General features: G+C 43.2%; 2 protein-coding genes across 2 annotated transcripts in view; one reads left to right on the top strand and one right to left on the bottom strand.

Annotated features, from left to right (window-relative positions):
• Nucleotides 1-19,927, bottom strand: part of LOC142576493 (ubiquitin-protein ligase E3B) — a 110,156-nt gene extending 90,229 nt beyond the window's left edge. Inside the window, exons 1-3 of the mRNA XM_075686643.1 lie at nucleotides 19,697-19,927; nucleotides 12,308-12,440; nucleotides 10,525-10,642 (exon numbers count right to left, since the gene is read on the bottom strand). Coding sequence (XP_075542758.1) covers nucleotides 10,525-10,642; nucleotides 12,308-12,424 — 235 coding nt within the window. The 5' untranslated portion in view covers nucleotides 12,425-12,440; nucleotides 19,697-19,927. The remainder of the gene's footprint in view (nucleotides 1-10,524; nucleotides 10,643-12,307; nucleotides 12,441-19,696) is intronic.
• Nucleotides 19,928-20,084: 157 nt separating this feature from the next.
• Nucleotides 20,085-23,436, top strand: part of LOC142576495 (putative RNA-binding protein 19) — a 120,534-nt gene continuing 117,182 nt past the window's right edge. Inside the window, exons 1-2 of the mRNA XM_075686644.1 lie at nucleotides 20,085-20,198; nucleotides 20,289-20,471. Of these exons, the coding sequence (XP_075542759.1) occupies nucleotides 20,163-20,198; nucleotides 20,289-20,471 (219 nt within the window). The 5' untranslated portion in view covers nucleotides 20,085-20,162. The remainder of the gene's footprint in view (nucleotides 20,199-20,288; nucleotides 20,472-23,436) is intronic.

The raw sequence follows: 23,436 nt of genomic DNA, 5'->3' as shown, positions 1-23,436 counted from the left end.
AGTGGAAAGTAAGCGGCAAGATGCTTGTGGCGATCTCGTTCCAGCATTTCTTCTGGATTTCTCAAGTTGAGATGCTTCAGCGGCAACCTTGCCACATTTTTTAAAAGGCACTTTTTGGGGCCACCATAGCGGTGCTTCAGCGGAGTTCATATGTCACTTGCCGCCAATGACCCTTTTCTGCAGTTGTTATAGCAGTGCCATTCTTGAACGCCAACAGCTGCGGCTTGTTAACAAAACGCAATTGGAGCGCGCAGGAATCAGACACAATCAGAAGCCGGATGGAGGAAAGTGGTGAGAAGGAGAACTGACCTCCCCGCCATTCCCGCCATTAGAGTTTTCTCAGAAGAGCTACGCGATCCCCCGTTTCTCTTTTTTTTTTCATGCAACTCAGTTATAACGATTATCGGTTATAACAATGTAATTTCTGAGGCACTTGAATATTGTTATAAGTAGGTTCAACTGTATATGTAATGCTCGATACTTTTCTTCCTTGGATCTACAGAGTGGTATTGGCAAATTGCAGTTGATGCCCGTGATCGCGAAGACAGATTTTATTACTCCTTACATCCTCTACGAGTTCAAGGTCCTTTCTTTTGAATTAAGCTCAGCGCCAGCTACTTTTCAAAGAATGATGGACAGCATTCTCTCTGGGCTGAAATTGCAATTGTGTCTCGTTTACCTAGACGACGTAGTGGTCTTTTCAGATGCATTTGAACAGCACGTCCAGCAGCTGCAGGCAGTTCTTCAGGCAATGCGAATGGCTGGACTTTCTTTAAAACCCTAGAAATGTCATTTTGGGCACGAAGAACTCAAGTTTCTTGGTCATGTTGCGAGCCATGCCGCCATCCTTCCCGACCCTAAGAAAACGAGTGCCATTGCCGATTTCTGAGCATTAGCAGACTTCTGAGGCTTTGAGCGTACTACCGCCGCTTTGTCAAAATGTTTTCTGAAATCACTGAACCCATCAACCAACTTATGAAAGAAGGAGTCTGGTTTGCTTGGGGTCAGGATCAGCACCACGCCTTCAATACCCTCTGAAACCTTCTCCAGGCCCCACCTGTACTCAGTCACTTCGACAAGAATGCCAACACAGAGTTGCACACATATGCCAGCAACGTCCGATTTGGAGCTATCTTGGTTCAGTGGCAAAATGGCGCGGAGCATGTGATTGTCTACACAAGCCGCACATTATCCACTGCCAAGAAAAACTACTCCATGACAGAAAAATAATGCTTAGCCACTGTCTGGGCCATAACAAAGTTTCAGCCATACTTGTACGATAGCCCATTCATAGTAGTCACCGACCAACATTCTCTTTGCTGGCTCGCAAACCTCACAGATCCCTCAGGGCATCTGACATGATGGAGCCTTCAACTACAAGAATTTGACGTCACCATCATTCATAAGTCAGGACGCAAACACACCGGTGCTAACTGTCTCTCACATGCACCAGTCGGAAGTCCCCATGTTGACCTTGAAGGGGACGACGCTTTTCTTTCTGCCATATCAGCAACTGACTTGGCTCAACAACAATGCAACGACTTAGAACTCAGCCCTCTCATCAACTACCTGGAAGGGCACACATCAAGTCTTCCTCGTAGTTTCCCACACTCACTAGCTTCCTTTTGTTTCCGGGATGGTGCCCTTTATGAGAAGAAGTTTGACCATATGCAAGCTACATACCTGCTAGTTGCACCAACTTCGCTTCATGACAATATTTTACATGCCTGTCCTAATGAACCATCATTCAGATACCTAGGCTACATGTGCAAGTTGGAACACATTCGCTGCTCTTACAACTGGCTGCGTCTCGCAAAGACTGTGAAGCAGAATGTTCGCACACGTTGCAACTGCCAATGATGTAAGAATCCATCTGTGCAACCAGCAGGACTGCTACAACCAACAGCCACACCAAAGACACCATTTCATCAGGTTGGTATGGACTTACTAGGATCATTCCTCACGTCTTCGTCCAGAAATCGGTGGATTGTGGTCACTACCAATTACCTAACACGGTACTGTGAAACAACGGCACTCCCAAAAGCTACCGCAGCAGACATGGCCCAATTTTTAGTCCACAACATCGTCCTCCGTCTTGGAGCACCAGCGATCGTCATTACTGATCATGGGACGGCTTACACTGTAGAGATGCTACAGAAAGTCTTGAGGATAAGTGGCACTGCACCTCGTAAAACGACGGCTTACCACCCCCAAACAAATTAACTGACTGAACGCCTGAACAAAATGATCGCAGACCACAAGAAATGATTGACCACAATAACTGGGACGATATCCTCCCTCACGTCATATTGTCCACATCACAAAGACGTGGACAATATTAAGAATAGAAAGAGGCCGCTGTCATAGGCCATATTACGTGTTTCTGAATTGTAAGAGCATGCACACATCATCTTTGGTGACAGTACGACCACCTAGACACCTAATAAGCATAGTGGCAGCCATTCAGAGCTGTTTCTGGTATTGCTGTGGCGATTTGAGCCCTCGTTTCACTTGCCATGCATGCCTGTATAAGACCGTTAATGAGGCCTAGTACACATTCGTTAATTATACACATGTGCACGTGCCATTCACAAAGAAATGGATAAAAACCATCTGTATTTTGGGGAAGCTAGCGAGAAGGAAAGCGGTAAAATGAAAAAAAGCTTCAAAAGTCTAGGGGGTCGTTCAAAGCCAACAAAAGAGCAGATAGGTCTATCTAAAGCTCTGAAGGCCTGTTAGTAAACTACTTAAGTGTCTCGGTGCTCGCACTGTGACCAGAGTTGGCGCATGTGCGTGAGTAAATTAAGGAACAGGTGTTATGTCCCGTAACAGTAGCACCTTTCCCCAATTGATATGTTTCGCCGCATAACACCGCTGTACAGAGACGAAGCTAACTGTAAAAGCACTAATTTCAAGTGAAGCAACAGCATGTTTAGGCATTTTAACATGACATCGTTAACGGCCACATGTGGCAAAAGAGCTGATGTCAGCGTCGGACGTCGCTTGGCGACAAATTATTCCGAACCACAACCACACAGACCATCCTAGTGGTGCACAGGCGTGACCCAACTAATTGAATTCCTCAAAGTAACATGTGTCAGAAAAATTGTAAAGCACACTCTAAACACAATCTACAGACATGATAGCGTCGGGTTGTAACTTGGGTATACGAGAAAACTTAATTTTATTATTTGGAAACTGAAACACAAACTCCTTTTCCAGCATTTCTATCATTGACAGGGCGGCCACGACCTCCAAGATTTGCGCGCGCCAATTTCGAAGGCTATGGAGCGGCGCGCCCACTTTCTTGCAACACCTCCAGATGGCACTCGCCTCCGCCGTGACTTTATCTACAGGAAGGGTATAGCAGGATAGGGAGTGACCATAAATGCATTATTTTGAATATGGGATATGTAGTTTGGAAAGAGAGCAAGGAATGCAAAATGGGCAGTTCAAATTTGAACGCTGAAATAATAACAAATATGGTCACTAGAGTCGAGGAAGAACTTGGCAAATGGCCAAGTAAAAAGTGGGAATATGGTGAGCTTCTAAGTGTAATAATGTCAAAAATACGGAAAGAGAAACAACATGTTCGTTGGAAAGGAATAAAGAAACCGAAAAGCAGGTGGAACAGGGAGATACGAGAAGCAATCGCCGAAAGACAGAAAGCATCCCGAGAGCACGGACAGGCAAATAAGGCCCAGTTGCCGCAGGATGAAGTAGCCAGTAAATGGGTATACCGGGAGAAAAGGTCTATGGTTCAAATACTGGTGCAAGCATAGATAAAAGGTGAAAGTGAACATTGGTTGTCAGAAATACTTGAGAAAAAGAAGGCCGCACTTAGAATATTTTGGAACCACATAAAGTTATTAGGCAGGAAGTCAACAACAATAAAACAACATATCCTAGAAAAAGATGGAAACAAACTGGAAGGGGAAGCGGCATTAAATCACATCCAAAAATTAACAGCCGAATCTTTCCAAGGCAATGACGAGGTTGTATTTGAACAAAAGAAGAGCATGACCAAAGTGGAAAAGGAGTTCGTGCTGACAAATTTCAACTGGAAGAAAGTGGAAGAGAAAATTCCTAAGCACATAGTGACAGGGCTAGAAGAGGTTCCCATTAGGCTGATTAATGAACTAGGACCAAAAAGTAAGGAAGCTCTGGTGAAAGCAGTGGAAAAAACTTTTAAAAGACAGACAAATAGCAGACAGTTGGCGACAAAGTAGAATGAATTTAATTTATAAAGCTAAGGGGGACAAAGATAGAATTCACTCGTATAGACCGTTAACCATTACATCGGTAATATACAGGCTAGCAATGCTGGCAATCAAATTAAAGCTTCAAGCATGGGCAGAGAATAATGGTACTTTGGGAGAGCTTCAGAATGGCTTCAGAATAGGTAGGCATTTGGATGATAACTTGTTTGTTCTTACTCTGTGTATTGAAATATCAAGAGTAGGAAGCGGACCGTTAATGTGACTTTTTTAGACATTACAGGAGCGTATCACAACGTAGACCACAACATTTTGTGGAATATCATGGAAGGGGAAGGCTTAGGTAACGATTGTCTACAGCTTTTGAGAGAGATTTACCTAGAAAATACTGTTTGCGTTGAATGGGAAGGGATGAGGAGCAAGGAGAAAGTTCATATCAACAAGGGACTGAGGCAGGGGTGCCCTTTATACCCGCTGCTGTTTATGATGTACATGGTGAGGATGGAGAGGGCGCTAAAAGGAAGTAATATAGAGTTTAATCTCTCATACAAACAGACGGGTACAGTAGTAGAGCAGCAGCTTCCAGGTTTATTTTATGCAGACGACATTGTGTTGCTAGCTAATAAGCAAAGTGATTTGCAACGTCTGGCTAATATCTGTGGACAGGAAGGCCACAATTTAGGTTTGAAATTTAGTGTTTGAAAATCAGGTGTTATGGTATTCAATGAAAACAGTGAACCGACAGTGGAGATACAGGGCCATGAAATACATCGGGTAACAGAATATAAATATCTTGGCATATGGATAAATGAAGGCAAGAGATGTATGGAAACACAGGAAAAAAGAATAACAGTGAAGGGGAAGAGAAATGCAGCCATAATAAAGCACAGAGTGCTATGGGGATACAATAGGTACGAGGTGCTCGGAGGTATATGGAAAGGTGTAATGGTTCCAGGACTTACTTTTGGAAATATGGTTGTTTGCTTTAAATCAGGGGTACAATCACAACCCAATGGCAACCAAAGGTCAGTAGGTCGCCTCGCATTGGGCACTCACGGAAAGACTATAAATGAAGCTGTGCAGGATGATAAGAGCTGGACTAGTTTTGAAGTGAGGGAAGCTCACAGCAAAATTGATTATGAAGAACGGCTGAGGAATATGGAAGAAAGTAAATGGACTGGGAGAGTGTTGAGGTATCTGTAGAGGAAAAACATTAATTCACAGTGGAGGAAAAGAACTAGGAAGCTTACCAGCAAGTATGCGGCCTGTAGGGTGAGCAACACAGCAACAAAGAATGACAAGCGGAAAGTCAGAGAGGCTGAAATAATCTCATGGGTGGTGGAAATGGAAAAGAAACCTGCCATGAGTAACTACTTAAGAGGAAAAAACGAAATCGGGAAAGAAACAACTTATGATAACTCAAAGGGAAGCTCATTAATTTTGCAAAGCGAGATCACGATGCCTTAGAACACACACCTATAAAGCGAGATATAAGAACGAAGAAGAAGCTTGTGCTTGCTGCAGTAAAGCTAGGGAAACGATGGAGCATGTTTTATTACAATGTGAAGACATCTGCCCAATGGTCAATTTAGGCACCACTGGCCTTGGGTTCAGCGAAAGCAGGAAAAATGTAAACAGGTCTACAATAGACATTAGTAAGAGGCGATAGGAAGATTGGTGGAAGAAAAGTACGGAAATTACAAAAAACGGAGGCGTACAAAAGCAAAGTTCACAATAGGGGGTCAGGAAATTTGGTTGTGGAAGTTTGTGTGCGTGTTTTTTTTTTCCTTTTCCTTTTTTTTAACCTAGGTAGAATATTAGGCAGTATAATAGCAAGAGCTTGGTGGTGCAACCCACTGCCCGTTCCAAAGGGGAAGCTCATAACATCAGTCCATCCACCCACTGCGTGCCGTTTCTACCAGAAAGCTTGCCTTCGTGCATAGCGTTCGGCGCCAGCGCTTTCCGCTAAACATTACGGTTACATAAGCTGCAGTTGCTGGGAAGCACGCGAAGCAGTCAGGGATTTTGGAATTCTATCTTGTTCTACTCTTAAGAGGAAGGTTTAGCTCGGGCCCAAATCCGACGCGTCCTATTCAAATATGTATAAAACATAAAAACGTTTTTCTGAGATAACATTTGGACCAATTTTGATGAAATTTGTTGCATTTGGGAGAGAAAGTTAAATTCTAGTGACTGTTGGAAGTGGAATTCCTATTTAGGGGCTGATATTTTTTTTCAGATTTTCAATAATTCGAAAATATGAAAAAAATAGAAGCATGAAGTTTACAAATTAATAGCTCTGCCTCAAAAACAGATATCGCATAACTTTCACAGTTTTAGTACACGAAAAAGGACGACAGACAGAAGTACAACGCAGACACAGCGCTGTGTTCGCATCGCACTTTTGTCTCTCGTCCCTTTTCGTGCGCTAAAACTGTAAATGTTATAGAATACCAACATGCCCAAACTTACGCCCTTTCAAGATATCGCGGTTTTGTAAACGGCATCCGTTAGATAATTCATAGGGGACAAATTCGATATGTCTATTTATAGCCTACGTGAATTCGTTACATCGTGGACAAGGGGTCTGCAAAAGCTGTATTTTCATATTGTTAAATTTTTTGGCATTCATGTGTAACACATCAATTTTGTCCACTTTAAATGTACTATTAGATGCAATTCACAGAATTGTGATATCATTTTTCACTGCTGACTTGCAGAGTTGTAAACTTGGTAGTTTCGTTTTCTAAAAGTTTTCCATTTTTGCCACTTTTGAATAAAAAATTTACGTAAGTGAAAAATTCGAAACTAACAGACCCCATTGCACCAACCAACCATGTACCAGGGCCCTGAAACCATAAGTGGCACACCTTCAAGAAGAGTACAAGATTATGCATTCACACACCAAGACGTGCATGCGTTCCGAGTCTTGAATAGTGCAAACTTAAAGTTGAGGGCTATGTACATTGGCTGCCGCTACATTTGTCCTTCACCTTGCACTGACCATGTTTTAGCCTTAGTTTTAGAAGTTACTTCTGCTGTTAGAAACATTCGAGTGGAACTGATTGCTCTGTAGTGCCGTCACGATAAGAGGTGAACCCACTTTCCAAGAGCTGTTATTAACTTCGCTGAAAACTGAATCAAACCAGTAAATGCAATTTTTTTTAATATATTCAATTAGTGCTTTGCTTGTAGTATCAGCTTGTCAGCTCTTAACAAACACTTGTACAGCTAAACCTTGATGTAACGAAATGCTAAATGTAACAAACTATATTTTTCAAAACTTGGTGTCTGTTGAACGTAAGATATTTTTAGCCTCAATATAACAGTGTGTGCTATCAGTTCTGTCTGCCAAAGGAGGTCAATCACCACATGTTTTAATATCTACTGCAGACAGTTTGACAGCTGGGACAGAGTTCGCATGCCTGCACGCAATGGCAAACAGGCTGGCCTGCTCGGTGCAGCACACGATCACATCCACTACTACAAGAATGTCACACACAGCATGGCGGATGTTTCGACATGATGTTTCAATAAAGCCATTCAGCAGCTGCAGGATACTGCTCCCAAAATGTTGCCGTTTTTCTAAAACCGGAGATGTTTTTTTCACTGAGATTACCATATTTACTCGTACAAGGCCCTCATGTAAAGCCCTCATGTAAAGTCCTCATGTAAAGCCCACACCGCAACCTTAAAGTGCGAAAATATGGAAAATAAATTTCACTGAACATCATGTGTGGACTCTCGCACTAGTTAATTTCCTGCATGCCGCTACAAGATGGCACTAGACTGCATCCAAAAAATCAGTCGGCGACTGTAAATGTACTCTTAGTCGACCACCAGTGGTTGCCTTTATTTACATAGCAGTCCGAGTGCAGTTCGAGGCTTCAGCAAGAATCCCGAAACCATAAGGTCCGCATCCAGAAAAATTTCAAACAAAAGAAAAGTGAAGGGACTAAAGGAGCAAATACGGTTTGCTCTGTGCATACAATGCCAAATCAAATTCCATGTTTAGCACCCCAAAGCAGCAGACAGGCTATGAGCGACACCATATTGGAAGACTCCAGTCGAATTCTGGTGAACTGGGGTTATTTGATATGGGCCTACAACTAGGTGCATGAGCATGTCTACCTTCTGCCCCCATTGGAATGAGGCTGTGGCAGCAGGGTATTGCCCCCACGACGAAGCAGTGGGTGCAATACCACCATGTCGGTGCTCATACGATGTTACACATATCCACAGCAGGAGGGAGACAAGGGAGAGAGCAAGGTTTCCTTTCATTTACGGAGGCAAGCACATGGAAAGGGACGATACATGGATGCCAGATTTCAGCACGGGGGCCTCCGAGTCGTGGAACAGGGGCAGGAGCCACTACACCATTCGTGGGCTAGTGTGAACGCAATAAGCAGATGGAGTGCACACCAATTATTGCACACCGGTACAAATTGACGTGAGAGGGTTTTTGAACAAACAAAAATGTGACAATTGCGTAGCTGCAAAGGAGGGAGGGCAATTGAAGTACGAGTCTACTCCCAACAACCACAACACAAATTTATGGCTATGCTGTCAGCTTGCACAAATTTGTTGTGCTTACTATACAGTAAAAGCTCGTTAATTCGAGTTTTGCGGGGATGCTACGAAAATTATAATTATACAAAATTTGAACTAATGAAAGTCAGCGAAAAAAATCGCTCGGTTAAGGCACGTATATAGTCCGCCGTGGCATGAGCATGCGCACACACACGCTACGTCACGTTGGCGTGAAGCACAATGTTTATACTTTGAATCACTGGTGCAGTCAATGTAGCCGGACGCAGCCAACACGGTCCGACATGCCCGCCGTCGAGATGGCTCTTGCTCCATCTGTGCATTCGTCGCGCTGACTGGCACAAAGAAAAAAAAATGTCGCAGTTTTGCCCAAAAAGCGAAGGATCGATTGCGATAACAAATTAGTAGATAGCTATATGAAATAAGGATAGTAGTTTTATCAGCCATATAAACTTGTAAACATTTACTTACTAACTAAATTAACAAGCCCAGTATCGCACACGCACAGGTAAGCATGAACACATCTCGCTCTATGACCACAGAAACTCTCTAAAAAACGCTGGAGTGAGGAAACGCGGCAGTAACAGTGAGTGAATTGACCTTAGTACAGCTCTCGCTTCAACGTAAGCAAGACGTAGAATGCGCATCACATATGAAGCTACCGGCACTACACGCACTCTGCAAACATTGCAGATCACTTTGAAGATGAGGCCCACACGGGCGCGCACTTTGGCTGTGTCGCACATTTACCAGTTGTGCAATTGAAACCGAGCAGCAATGAAGTAATATCACTTCAGCAGAAATCCTGTTTCGACAATTAGGTATTCAAATTATAAGGCAATGTCTCACATGTTCCAGTTATTAGAACCACACAGTGCTGAAAGTGCCACAGTGCTACCACATGAGATCTCCATTTCCATTAAAATAGATAGCCCTGTATGCTGAAACCAAAACTCTGCTATCCGTAGCAGCCTACAGTAGGACTAAGCGTAGTGAACTATTGCGAGTTTGAATTACTGTAAATCTTTCACATGCAATGCAGGATCTCAGCTCGTTTGTTCCATTGCACTGTTTCTCATGGGGCTAATGGCTGCCAAGTACTGACTGTCAAACAGAACTCTTTTCCTTACGGTTTTCATTCCAGTTCAGGGAAAACAGTTCACAGTTCTCGTTCACACCTATATATTAGAAATTATGGATTTGAATTGGCTTATGACTGCATAACTGTTCTTCAGGCCACAAGTAGTTACAAGGTAAAAATAATGTTGAGGAAACGCACTTCTGAAGGAATACATAGTTTCCATAGCAACCGCTTCAGTTTACAAACCAGTGTTCAAAAGCAATTGGACAGCTAGGAATTGTTTATCAGTTTCAGCGATTATGTATAGGTGTACCACCAGCTGATAACTATCAGACGGTCATTACCTATAAACACGAATGCATTCCTAACATGCCTGCTTCCCAGTTCCCCAGAATAAAAACTGCAATAACCATATTGCCCCTTCTATAAAAACCCCAACAAGCTAGTGTGAGTTTACAATTAAGGTGGCATAGTTGAGCCACAAGTGTAGTCAATGCTGGATGAGAAGCTCCAGAGAAACTAGCGAACGTGAATCGAAAATTGTTAGTCATTCACTTTTTTCATTCTGGAGTGAAAAAAATTCATTCTAGTTCAGTTCCAGTTCAATACACTTGGTCAGGCATTTCATGACACTGTAAAGCAGCTGTGACGGGCACCTGCAAGCATCTAATTTCATACCTGATGTGGCAACAGGGACGTTGGGCTCTTCCCCATCGCCATCCCTGAGGACGGAATCAAATTCTCGCCGAAACTGGGTCCGTAGCCGCTGCCGGACCAAGAAGCCTCTGATGACTGCCTGCCAAGGCAAAAGTTAAAAAAAAAGAGTCATAATTGTACTGCTTTTTATTTCATTTTTATTGTATTGCGAGTGTAGAATGCGCTAAACGTACTTATTCTGCATTTTCTCAGCAAATGCCTGATGTGGGATCCAACCAAGTAGTAGTTTACAATTTCCTTGTTTTTTGTTGCACTCCTGTGCAAATATAGAAGATTTCTTTTTGATAAGTTACCCTCTGCCAGTTTATCTTATACTGCAACCAATCTACCATATAGTTATGCGGTGCTTGCACATGAATGTGACAATGGTGCCTTAAGCACAATTAATATCCTCGAATCATTATTAAATCCCCATATAAACATTTACTATTTACTATGCGGTTGCGTCGTTGTCGACCTGGTATGCTAAAAAAGTTTCAGTGACGCATAATAGTCAGTCAATCATTGGAGTGAGCGTCTTGTCGGTCTCGTATAGACCCAGCGTTGCCGCGCCTTACGAGTACGTGCAGTCAGGAACGCGCTGCCACCACCAGCAAGTGAGAATCGACGCTGAAAAAAGACTTTGTCAGCAACGTGATATACTTAAGTGACGCCCAAGTGTAACGTACGGATTTTTAGTCAAATTAGCGAGCCATTAATGAAAGGCGGCAACTACCTGGCTCATGGTGCAGTTCGGACAACTCGGATGATGCCCTGGCCGCTTTCTCTTTTAAAGTGGAGTTGCAGTCTTGCGCTACGCACGTTTTTGGCACCGCACCGACGCCGAGCTACCAGTAGAGTTTCAATGCGGTACACGGCACGAGTGCTTGCAACAGCATGCGTCCGAGTGCTTTCTTTTTTTTTTTTTTCAAGGGACTTTCCAGTGTGCGGCCACGCACACGACCCATCCAAAACGTTTTGCGACTAATCCGCTAGGGCAGGGCGCATGCGTCTTTGTGCCATGAAAGAGGCACATTGGCACAGCTGTTCCACTACTATGGTGTACCCATCCACATAGGAATGAAATTTTGACCACACTGCTTATCAGTGTTGTAGCAGTCGGGTTTCACCAATTTCAATTAGTCTGGAACACACAATTAGCCTCGAACTACACGAAACTTAAGCCCAGAGCACATGTACGCTATGCCTGCTGCGTCTCGCAATAAGTGGCAGTAAGCATCTACAAGAGATGCGCACACTCCCGGTCGCTCCTGGCTAGATGCGCTTCGTTTTGAGCTCTACAAAGTGCACAATCTGGATTTCTCTAATATCCGTGGAGGAAAAAGCTGGTCCAGACCACACAGAATGGTCAGGCTGGAGCGCGCACCCAGCCTTCCCAAGCATCTATAGCTGCACGCCCTTGCGTCTGCCGCCGGGTGCCACAAAAAGCCTACTCACCGTAATGCCGTAGGCTGATCATCCCCACTTTACCATCACCAGTGCTCCTCCACTCCATTAGAATCGAGGACAATGAGGGCAAATGGGAAAGGTAAATATTTTGCTGCAAGTACCTACAGCCAAACTGTCTTTTTGAAAAATTATTTCGTTACTATATGTTCCTGAGAAATACCCTACTCGTTCCAAGGCGTTTTTGGAGTTCAAGGAAATGTGGTTCAAGGCCCATTTATGGATAAAGCCGGTCATAAAGGCAACTTGACAAGCTGCAACCCAAAGAAGGGGTGTGCGCATGCCTTGAAGACCCTACCTGGATGGCAGAGGCCGCCTGGTCTCTCCGGCGCTCATGGGCCCGCTCAATACGTGCTGCCTTGGCCTGCTCGAGGAACTGCTCCTTGGAGGCGGACTTGGCCTGGCCAGCAAACATGATGCTCCCTCCAATCCTGGGCACGTGCAGAAAGAAGGGGTAGGAGATGGGGAAATACTAAAGGTGCATTCACACTGGCGATTGACAGAAGTCAGCCAACCGACCGCGTCCAGCAACCAACAAGTAACTCGCGGCAACCGACCTTCACACTAGCAAGTGCAACCAGTCCATCACCATACCAAAATGTCTATAAACAAACACTGTATGAGATTACACATTGCCCAGATAACAATATAACAACAAGTGTACTCGTCCCATTTATTTTTACAACATTTAATGTCACCATTTCGCAAAAGCTTTGCTTCGCACACATTCCAATATGTGAGCTACATCTGCATAGCTCCCTCCATGCCAGGTATAAAGGTAAGCTGCCAGTAGTGAGTTAAGACCACTTGTCATGTACATTCCAACCAATCTTTATTTGTCTGGAGATTTCCTTTCCATGACCAGGGCCTCCAGCGACTACTCAGGCTAGACAAACTAGATCTTGCACAGATTCCAGAAGTCGACTACCAACCACAAATTCTCTAACCAGGCTGCTGAGAATTACCCTATTATTCCGCAGATTAGCCCTCAGCCCTACCCTTAGGTTTTGCCAATCAAACGGTCGGTCTTTTTTGGCCCATTGCAAAACATTACCTCCAGACTTCTTCCACAACATTGCAAGGCACTCTCTAAATTGAAAACTGCACTTTTATTTTTGGCCAGATTTGTCAATCTTTTGGCACATGCAGGAGCATGGAAAAGTGCAACTTCGACAGGAGGGATCATCGAAAATACCCCTTCATGCATGTCGGGTTTCCTCAACCAAATGACGTAGGACCTGCACTTTGGCCAGCCTGGCTGCGCAATTTTAAAAGGCAGCAACAGTGAAGACTTGATTGACTAATTCTGTTGGGTGGCTCAATTTTGCACTTCTTTTAACGATGTCTCAAACATTGACCTATGATTTAAATTGAGCACAGTTTAGATTGTCATGTTCCAGTAATGTCAAGGTCAACTTCATTTTACTAAGGTACTTGTATTCTTTAGTGTTTCAAGAAAGTATGAGACAGTTGTGTAGATGATTTATGATTTTGCTTCTACGAACGATTTTCATGTTTTCTTGCTCCGTCGTGTCGCCGAATTGTTGTAGGAGGTTGAGAAATGCACAAGCCATCATCGCAGCTTTTCTCTCAACCCCTTGCATTTTGCGTAAATGAAAAACAAACCAAGTGTGATTTGACTTTATCTACAATGAGAAGTGCTTACCACTGTCTCTGATTTATGTTGTGGCAAAAAATGCTCTTTTCATTGTAATATGTTCAGTGACTGCCTTCTCAAACTTGTATAATAGAGTGTTGAGGAGTTAGACAGCAGCTACCATTAGTACAACAGATGCAGACAAAAAGTAGTTCTGCAACTAAATGTCAAAGTTTTGTGTACTGCACGCAGGGCACACCATACCTTCTCAACAATACATAGCCACGGCCCTTTTACGTATTTCTTTTTTCTAAAGTGCAGGGTCTTCCTGTTTACATTAATTTTTTATATGATCAACGCAAAGCACTCATACAGAGAGGTTTATAAGTCATAAGATATACATGAAAATTTTTTTCATGCATAAACAATTTTCATGCTCTACGAGTATTTTTATTTTTTATGCTTAAGAGAGCCTATGATATAAAATTAACAAGTGAAACTGAATGAAGGTGGAATAGTTTCATGCATTAGCATGAGTGGAAAGAAGTACTAAAGGTAAAATGCAATAAAAAAAAGAAATATAAGGCTATAAACAAACAAAAGCACCAAAATGCATCCACTTGTAACATATTATTGTACTATGCTAAAACTAAAACAACCTATCATTTCACCCGTTTACTACAGCCCATTAGCCTTTGTTACTGCGGACTTATTTTTTCAGGTAATGAGCTGAAATACATCGCTAGCTTACCGAGAAGAAAAATTAAATCGTTCACCCAGTCAGAATTATTGATTTGACATTTGAAGTTCCCTATTGTGAAAGGATTCGTAAAATACTTGAAATGTGAAAAAGAAATGTCCATCTTGATCCATATTTCCCGCTCAACGTACTTTTACCTAACCAGATGTGATTTGATTAGACGCTTCATATATCTCTAGCTCTATGCCTCACTGAACGTCAGTATCAAAAAGAAAAAAAAGGAGCAGATTAAAGTGCTCCTGCCCTATTACATTATGCTAATCTGCTTCCTTTACTTGTTGCTCTGGACAGTGCAACCTGTACAATGCGTGGGTGGCAACCCTGCCTCTTTCTGCTGCACGTCACTAAAGTGGGCCCAGTCGAGTCTGCACTACTACAGTAAAGGCACGTAAAAATGGAAAGAAAAAAGGAACAAGAAGAAAAATGCACAACTGCACAGAAATCTCTTTCCTCTGGAACTGCACCGAGAGAGGAAGCAATTTGGTGGCCAAAATTGCAAGGCCTGACATGAGTGGTTCTGCTTCTTTGAAGCGCTATTCTAGCAGATTCGACCAGAAAAAAAAAAGCAAAATAAAAGCAGTCACGGCAAAATACATAGGCCAGGCTAGATCTTGAAATTCAAAATGGCACCTCCAATATAGACGTGGCAACAATTTATTTGGCAGCAGCATACTTTTCAGGCACCACATTCTGGGCTTGTGGCAGGGATAGTGCCTTCACTAGAATGACTGACACTACGTGTATTCAACACGTAGGACAAATGTGCTAGCACCTTGGAGTAGTAAAACAGCTCTCTACAGACAGCAACTTCAGAAAGGGCCTTTGTGGTTAAGAAAAAAACTTTTCATGGTCCGGGGATTTGCTTACGTAAAATTTTCTTCCACCATCATCGTCAGCCTGTTTTATGCCCACTGCAGGACAAAGGCCTCTCCCTGCAATCTCCAATTACCCTTGTCCTGCGCCAACTGAATCCAACTTGTGCCTGCGAATTTCCTAATTTCATCACTCCACCTAGTTTTCTGCCATCCTCAACTGCGCTTCCCTTCTCTTGACACCCATTCTGTAAGTCTAATGGCCCACCGGTTTCTTTAATGGCAATATTTGCTCAGATGAATTTCCCTACACCTTAAAACATTTTGCAATAATCGGTGGAGTAAGTCCTTTGTTTCAAGCTTAAAGTCTGCATTGTGGTATAATTATGCCCTGCACTAGAAACTGCCAGGCCCATGATTAACTTAGATAATAAATGGACTGCCCTGGAAAGGACCTAATCTCCACTGAGACAAATTTCTCTTCAGCTATGGAGTTTACCTTTAAGTAAAACTATTTTTTTTTTGTAGCATTGCAATAGAGTCAAGTAAATATTCTGTACAAGACTGCAAAGTTGGGCTAGTTCGTTGAGCGACATTCGAAGAAAAACAGTGCAGCAACAGAACCAATAAAGGACAACACAAAACGGCCGCTGCTGTTGTTTTGCCTTTCACCAGACCTGCTGCTATGTTGTGTTTCTCAGCAGGTACATGTTAGGAGTTTCCTTATGTGAAAGTCCCTTCCCTGCATAAATTTTTTTTATAGCATTTACTTGAATAAGGCGACAGCCTGCACATGTGTTCAGACTGATGCAGTCATCATGGCAACCAACATGCCATACACACACGCAAAAGACAAGACTCCAAACATGCCAGGCAAAGCTTGCAGCAATGGCCAATGGCACTTAATTTCCTAGAATTTCTCAGGCATTTTTAAAGCACTATAAATATAGTTAGGGAGGTGAAACTAAAAAATTGAATTCCGGGGTTTTGTGTGTTAAAACGGCAATAGGGTTATGAGGCACGCCGTAGCGGGGAGACACCCACTATCAATTCAGTTTTAACTATGGGACCTCCTTCTCTATATCTCTATCTGTACGGTATTTTTATGTAATAATAAAGATTGATTGATTGACTCCAGATCGCTTTTGACCATTGGGGTTCTTAAACGTTTACCCAAATCTAAGTACATGAGCATTTTTACATTTAACCCCCCATCAAAACAGGTCCACCACAGCCGGGATCAAACCTATGATCTCAAGTTCGCCAGCACAATGCCATAGCCATTGGTCTAGCATGGAAGGCAGAGTTCAGGGGTGTGCAGGCATTTGTGCAAATGATCTTGCGTACACGAAGTGAGGCCAGAAAACACAGAAACCGGCACTGTCATCTACTGACAAAGATGGGTGACTGCCTACAGGATGACTTAATGTACAGGCAGTCCACGCAGCGGGAGCCGGAGCAACGGCAAACTGCACCGCAACGCCATCTACAGGCAGCATCTGGGATCATGTCTGCCGATAATAAAGGGCACCCATTGGCTGTCTCGATCCCAGATGCCGCCTGTAGATGGCGTCGCGATGCAGTGTGCCGCTGCTCCAGCTCCCGCTGCGTGGAGTATACCACTTTTGTCAGCGCCTGAAGAGTGGGGGCACATTCACTACAAAAGCGTTGCCAATCTGTTGGAATGTTGAAAGGTTTGAAAACGTTGTTCTTTGTTGTACAAGTGGGATTCTTGTACAAGGCCACAGTTGCAGCAATTTATACAAGACGCGTGGCATGGATGAGGTCAGGCCACTAAAAGCAAATGTGTAATGGAATACAGCAGCAATGACATTTCTCCCACTACGTGGGACAAGTACAGGTGCCATCATGTCACACACAACTACGCTTCAATGGGCTCTCTTACTGCAGCTAACAACAGCAGCAGCTCAAGTAGGCCCCAGCTTGCACAATAAATGATGCGCTCACGAGCAGGATTCACCGTGTGTGTGTGTGTCAGCTCTGTTTACCATATTTTCCTAAATATAATCTGCAGACAATGCTTGCCTGTAGGTTGAAATTTCACGCGGTGCGGACTACCTATGGCATGCAGATTATACATTTATCTTCTAAAATCATAGGCACACATGAAAAAAAAGAAAAAAAGAAGGCCCAACTGTACTTGAAACTTTTTCCTATGCTAAATCACGTAGTGAAATTGACTGAATATTCATTGCAGGCAATCAAAAGAAAATGGAAATTTGTAGTTGGAAATTGAGCTATCAAAGGTTCTTCGCTGCTACGGATGTAATGAAGAGGTAAAAGCAGAAGTAGTATCCCCGTCATAAAGGGCACTTTCAATTGGGATTGACTGCTATTGGGAATGAATTTCTTAGTCACGATAAGCTCCATTGCACAAGCTGCAGACGGGAGCCAATCATGACTGACCGTGTGACAGAGGTACAGCAGAGTGCAGTGCACTTATCTGTTGTGTTCCCCAGAGCAGGGTCGCAATTTGTTGTAATAACTGATGATGGTTGCCAGTGGATAGTATGTATATGAATCAAGGTCTTCATCATTACAGCACTCTTATAAGCACTTCGTAACCTATCTTGGCATCTTGGAAAGCTCAGTCAAAGGCAGGCTCAAAATGAGGTCATCAAGGGTACTGACATTGAAATTGTTGCAAAGCTTTATCAGAAATTTGAAGCCAATAGGAAAACTTCAATCTAGTGAGCTATTACATCACCAAGTGCTCCTCTGGTACTTGTCAGGGAAATAACACAGTTTGTAATGTTACATGTGAACTTTGGGGTTATTTTTTCCCCTTTAATTGCGCGGCTGTGATGTACAGTGGTGTTCAATATGAGTGGGAACACCAGTACCCATGTCAAAGGGGCTCCAGAACTGCATGGCGGCTGTGACATACGAAAAATCAGCTTACTAAATACGAGCAATTAGAACTGTGTTTACTTCTTCGTATGTGTAATTTTTCGTATGTCGGCGCCACTCCAAGACACAGTCTTGGAGCCCCTTTAGCCATGAGCTCCAATGTTGCAGATCACATTCATCACAAGTGTACCAGTCAGCAGTGTTTCAGATTACATTGGGCCAAGCAGGCATACTGCAGATAGCTGAACAAATATGCTGCCTAAGACTAAAGAATCCCTGTGTGCTTCTGTTCCTGCCAACTTGTACAACTGATAACTCCACATAAAGCCTGTGTATGCTTCAATTCTGCCTGGCAGATATTGCATGGTGACCAGTAAAACATAAATGGAAGTACATCATCGTTTATGTGAAGGGAAAAAAAAAAGATGTGGACGATTTGAACTCCCAATACACAACACAACTGCCCCAGGAAAAATGAGAACTCTGATAAGAATGTGTTCACGACATGACAAAGATAATCTGAGCCGTGGCAATGTTAAGTTTGTCATTACAATTTAAAAGTAGGTAGGAATTAATAATTCCAAAAGCTGTTTAAATTTGAAAACATCAAGTCAAAAGAAAAAGAAAGTGCTGAAGGTCCTTTCATTTTCTGCGATACAAAATGTAACTTGGCAAGCAGTGCCGCTCTTGATGTCAGATTTATGTTTCTAAATTTATGAAAAAAATAACTACATGTTCCACTGAAAAGCCATATTATGCACTGCACAAACATATATACGGGCGGTATTGCAATACGCACTGCCTCGTGTTAGGTTTTCGTTTTCCATTGGCTCTGGTATCTAAAAGCGCGGAGATGTGATAAGATTTGACGCCACGAGAGAGAGACAAGGAAACGACAGCGACCGCTTTGCGTCAAACTGCTTGACGCGCACGCATTTCGTGTACCCTCTGAGCCACAACGTTATCCTGTTTACAGATAAGCTAAGCAAAACCGAAAGCGCCAAGTATCTATCGTCGGAAGTGCACGCGGCCGGCATTCATGCGATGTGTGTGTCTATAAGAGAAGCAATTAATTACATCCGCGATATACGAGACCACAGACTCGCGCGGCATTCTCTATCCAGCGTTTTACGTCACGAGCGGAACTGCGAAATCACCGTCAACTTTTAATGCGGGCACCCTTCATTCATCGCAATTCTCTGCGACACGGACGACCGCGCACGACGACCGCGCACGAAAGAGTCGGTGCGCACCGCGCATGCATCACTGGCCGCAGAAATTACGCGATACAAACAATCGCGGCGCAATATCTTCGGGTTAGGTTTCCTTGCGGGCGAACATAACGCCGCGTCGATTGCGATCTCGCAAAAAGCGGCGATAAAGGAGCAACCCGAAGCGCGTGTGGCAACGTCAAACTGCCGCTCGCCCCGCTTTCGTTTATCGCTCCGCTCCACTCGGCGGCGGGAAAAGAAAAAAAAAAAAAACACTCGGCCAGGTAAACAGTCGTCCAAGTGAAATTAATGTATACCGGCCTGTACAGAGGGGAACACGGGCCGCGGATGCAGCTGCTGTTGCCGTCGCCACGGGTCAATATTTACATGGTAACAGCCGCAGGCGCGAACTTGAGCGTCGTGCTACACAACATACCTGGCTCAGCTGAGATCACGTCGCAGCGCTAGGAGCTCCTGCAGAGGACCGTCCGCCAGCCGTGCACATCGCCGGAGAAGTGCGGTTTATTCGCGGCGTTCTTGCCGCCCTCGTTGCAGAGATGACAGCTTTCAACGCTTCCGAAACTTGCTACACGGCGGCGACACCACGAACACAGCACAATCTCAAGCGATGTGCAGACGGATGGCTCGTCGACCGTCGGATTAGGAACGCAGCAAAAACACTGTGTGCTTTTAATTTTCAATAAAAAAATAACCAGTCAAGCCTCAATTGTTTTAATACATGCTTTTAATAATATATCTAAAGTTAGTTGTAATTTATTTTTGAGTTTTTCAAAATTTAATGCTACTCTGCTGGCCTTCAATATGTCAGCCCCCTGCTCTTGAGCGTGGATTCAGCATGTGGTGTTGTTTTGGTTGAGCAGTGCTGTCACTTCACATTCGATATGTCTCGAATTGTCGTGAAAAATCTTCCTAAAAAGGTGTGATCTGGATTTAATCTCTTCTGCCCGATGGGTTTTTCTTTCCAGTGACACTTATCGATCGCGTCGTGAAATTACTTTCGCATGCAGATCAAAGAAGACCGGCTTCGGGAGTTCTTCTCTACCAAAGGAACGGTGACCGATCTGCAACTCAAGTACACGAAAGAAGGTGTCTTCCGACGTTTTGCTTTCGTGGGATTCAAAGATGAGGCCCAGGCCGCTGCTGCCAAGGAGTACTTCAACAATTCATACCTGGACACTTCCAAGCTTCAGGTGAGTTCTTTGACGATCGATCTCCTGACATCATTACCTGATGGTGTCGGGTAACTAACCCGCGGTTGTTTTATTCACGAAATGTGTACCGAGGATTCAACCTCTGGTGCTTAATACGAAACCCAGGGTGCCTTGGCAGGCGCGTAGGTATCTATATAATATAATAAAATTAACTATCCCTGAAATTTAAATGTGAAACTGTGTCCAAGCGAAAAAGTAAGGTCGATTCCTATGCTGAAGCTACCACAAAAACTTTGAAAGACCGTTGGCGAAGTACGGAACTGTACGTTTCATGCGCACTCGCCGTCGCCTTAGTCTTACGATGTGGTTTCTCTTTGTAAGAAACCTGCGGAAAATCCTCAGAAGCAGTGCTATACGTGAGATAATAGATATTGCAGTTGGTATACCTCGGCAAGGTTAAAGCTCACTTACACTTGAGTGCTCATTCGCGTCCATGCTCGCATCCATTTATGATACACAAACCCAAGCACGCGTCATATAGATCCACTCATACTCGCTGGCACTTACTCGATCGTATCCAAGTTCTCCATTGTGTGCGTTTCATTAGTGCCTCAGCTTACTTTCCTCGTTTAGGTACATCTGCATTTTCTACCCTGCAATAACTTAATGAGCCAATTATAAGGAGTTAAGTTGGAGAGAATACTCTATCATGGTCTGTAGCGCAGAACTCACCTGACCAATAGGAAAAGATGACCCGTGATAGGTGACGAAGAGGATAGACTAACACGCACACACACTGGGAGAGAGTATCGACTAACACGAAGGAAAATGTTTACATAACGGACAATATGATAATGATAAACAAATAAATGAAAGCGACTATGTCAATATGTAAAACCGTAGTTTGCTTGTGCTGTCACTTCGGTAAAGTGTTTGTAAACCCGGCGTCCCACACTGTTCTGCTTAGAGCCAGTAAGGGTAAAAGCAGACAAATTTAGGCTGGTGCTTGCAAACAAATACGCATCCTTAGAACAGCGAGATAACGATGATGACATAGAGGTAATGAATAAAACCGTAACGAGGCTGGCTTCAGAGGCAGCAATCGAAGTGGGAGGCAAGGCACCAAGGCAACCAGTAGGCAAGCTCTCCCAAGTAACAAAGGGCCTAATAAAGAAAGGACAAAGAATGAAAGTGTCCAACTCAAGAGATAAGATAGAATTCGCGGAACTGTCAAAACTGATCAACAAAGCGAAAATAAGCTATATTCGAAATTATAACGTGAGAAAGACTGAAGAAGCCATAAAAAATGGATGCAGCCTGAAATCAGTGAGAAGGAAACTTGACACAGGACAAACCAAGATGTATGCACTGAAAGATAAGCAGGGTAATATCATCAGCAATCTCAAAGGTATAATAAAAGCAACGGAAGAATTCTATACTGACCTGTAGGGTACCCAGAGGACTCAGAATACCTCCTTTAGAAACAGTAATGAACAGGATACACCAGCTTCTCCTATAACTAGCGATCAGGTGAGAAGGTCCTTACAAGACACGAAATGAGGAAGAGCGGCAGGAGAAGATTGAATAACAGTCAATTTAATCAAAGATGGAGGAGACATAATGCTTGGAAAACTGGCGACTCTATATACGAAGTGTCTGTTGACTGCAAGGATCCCAGAAAACTGGAAGAATGCCAAAATTATACTAATCCACAAAAAGGGACATGTTAAAGAACTTAAAAATTATAGACCCATTAGCTTACTCCCAGTATTATATAAAATATTTACCAAAATAACCTCCAATAGAATATGGGCAACACTGGACTTTAATCAACCAAAGGAACAGACTGGCTTCAGGAAGGGATACTCTACAATGGATTACATACATGTCATTAATCAGGTTATTGATAAATCTACAGAGTACAATAAGCCTCCCTATATGGCTTTGATAGATTACGGAAAAGCACTTGATTCAGTAAAGATACCAGCAGTCATAGAGGCATTGCATAATCAAGGAGTAACCGCTTACATAAATACCCTGGAAAATATCTACAGAGATTCCACAGCCACCTTAATTCTACACAAGTAGGAAGATACCTATAAAGAAAGGGGTCAGACAAGGCGACACAATCTATCCAATGCTACTCACTGCGTGCTTGGAAGAAGTATTCAACCTAATAAACTGGGAAGGCTGAGGAGTAAGGATCGACGGCGAATACCTCAACAACCTTCGGTTTGCCGATGACATTGTGCTATTCAGCAACACTGCAGACGAGTTACAACAAATGATTGAGGACCTTAACAGGGAGAGTATAAGAGTGGGGTTGAAGATTAATATGCAGAAGAACAAAGATAATGATAAATAACCAGGCAAGAGAACAAGAATTCTAGATTGCAAGCCAGCCACTAGAGTTTGTGAAGGAGTATGTTTACCTTGGTCAACTAATTACAGGGAACTCTGACCATAATAAGGAAATTCAGAGAAGAATAAAAATAAGTTAGGTTGCATACGGCAGACATAGTGAGCTCCTGATTGGGAGCTTACCATTATCTTTGAAAAGGAAAGTATACAATCAGTGCATTTTACCGGTGCTGACATACGGCGCAGAGACTTGGAGGCTGATAAAGAAGCTTGAGAACAAGTTAAGGACCGCGCAAAGACCGATGGAACGAAGAATGCAAGGCACAACTTTAAGAGACAGAAAGAGAGCTGTTTGGATCATAGAGCAAACGAGTATAGACAATATTCTAATATAGTATAGAAGTAATATATAGTAATTATATATAGTAATTATATATAGTATAATTATATAGTAATATAATATAGTATAGTATAGACAATATTCTAATAGACATAAGAGAAGGAAATGGTGCTGGGCAGGTCATGTAATGCGCAGATTAGATAATCATTGGACCATTAGGGTGACAGAATGGATACCAAGAGAAGGGAAGCGCAGTAGAGGACGGCAGAAGACTAGGTGGTGCGACAAAATTAGGAAATTTGC

The sequence above is a fragment of the Dermacentor variabilis genome, chromosome 3 (assembly GCF_050947875.1).
Source record: "Dermacentor variabilis isolate Ectoservices chromosome 3, ASM5094787v1, whole genome shotgun sequence".
NCBI classification, from domain to species: Eukaryota; Metazoa; Arthropoda; class Arachnida; order Ixodida; family Ixodidae; genus Dermacentor; species Dermacentor variabilis.
Note: the sequence above shows the minus strand (reverse complement) of the source record. Positions and strands in the feature narration are given on the sequence as shown.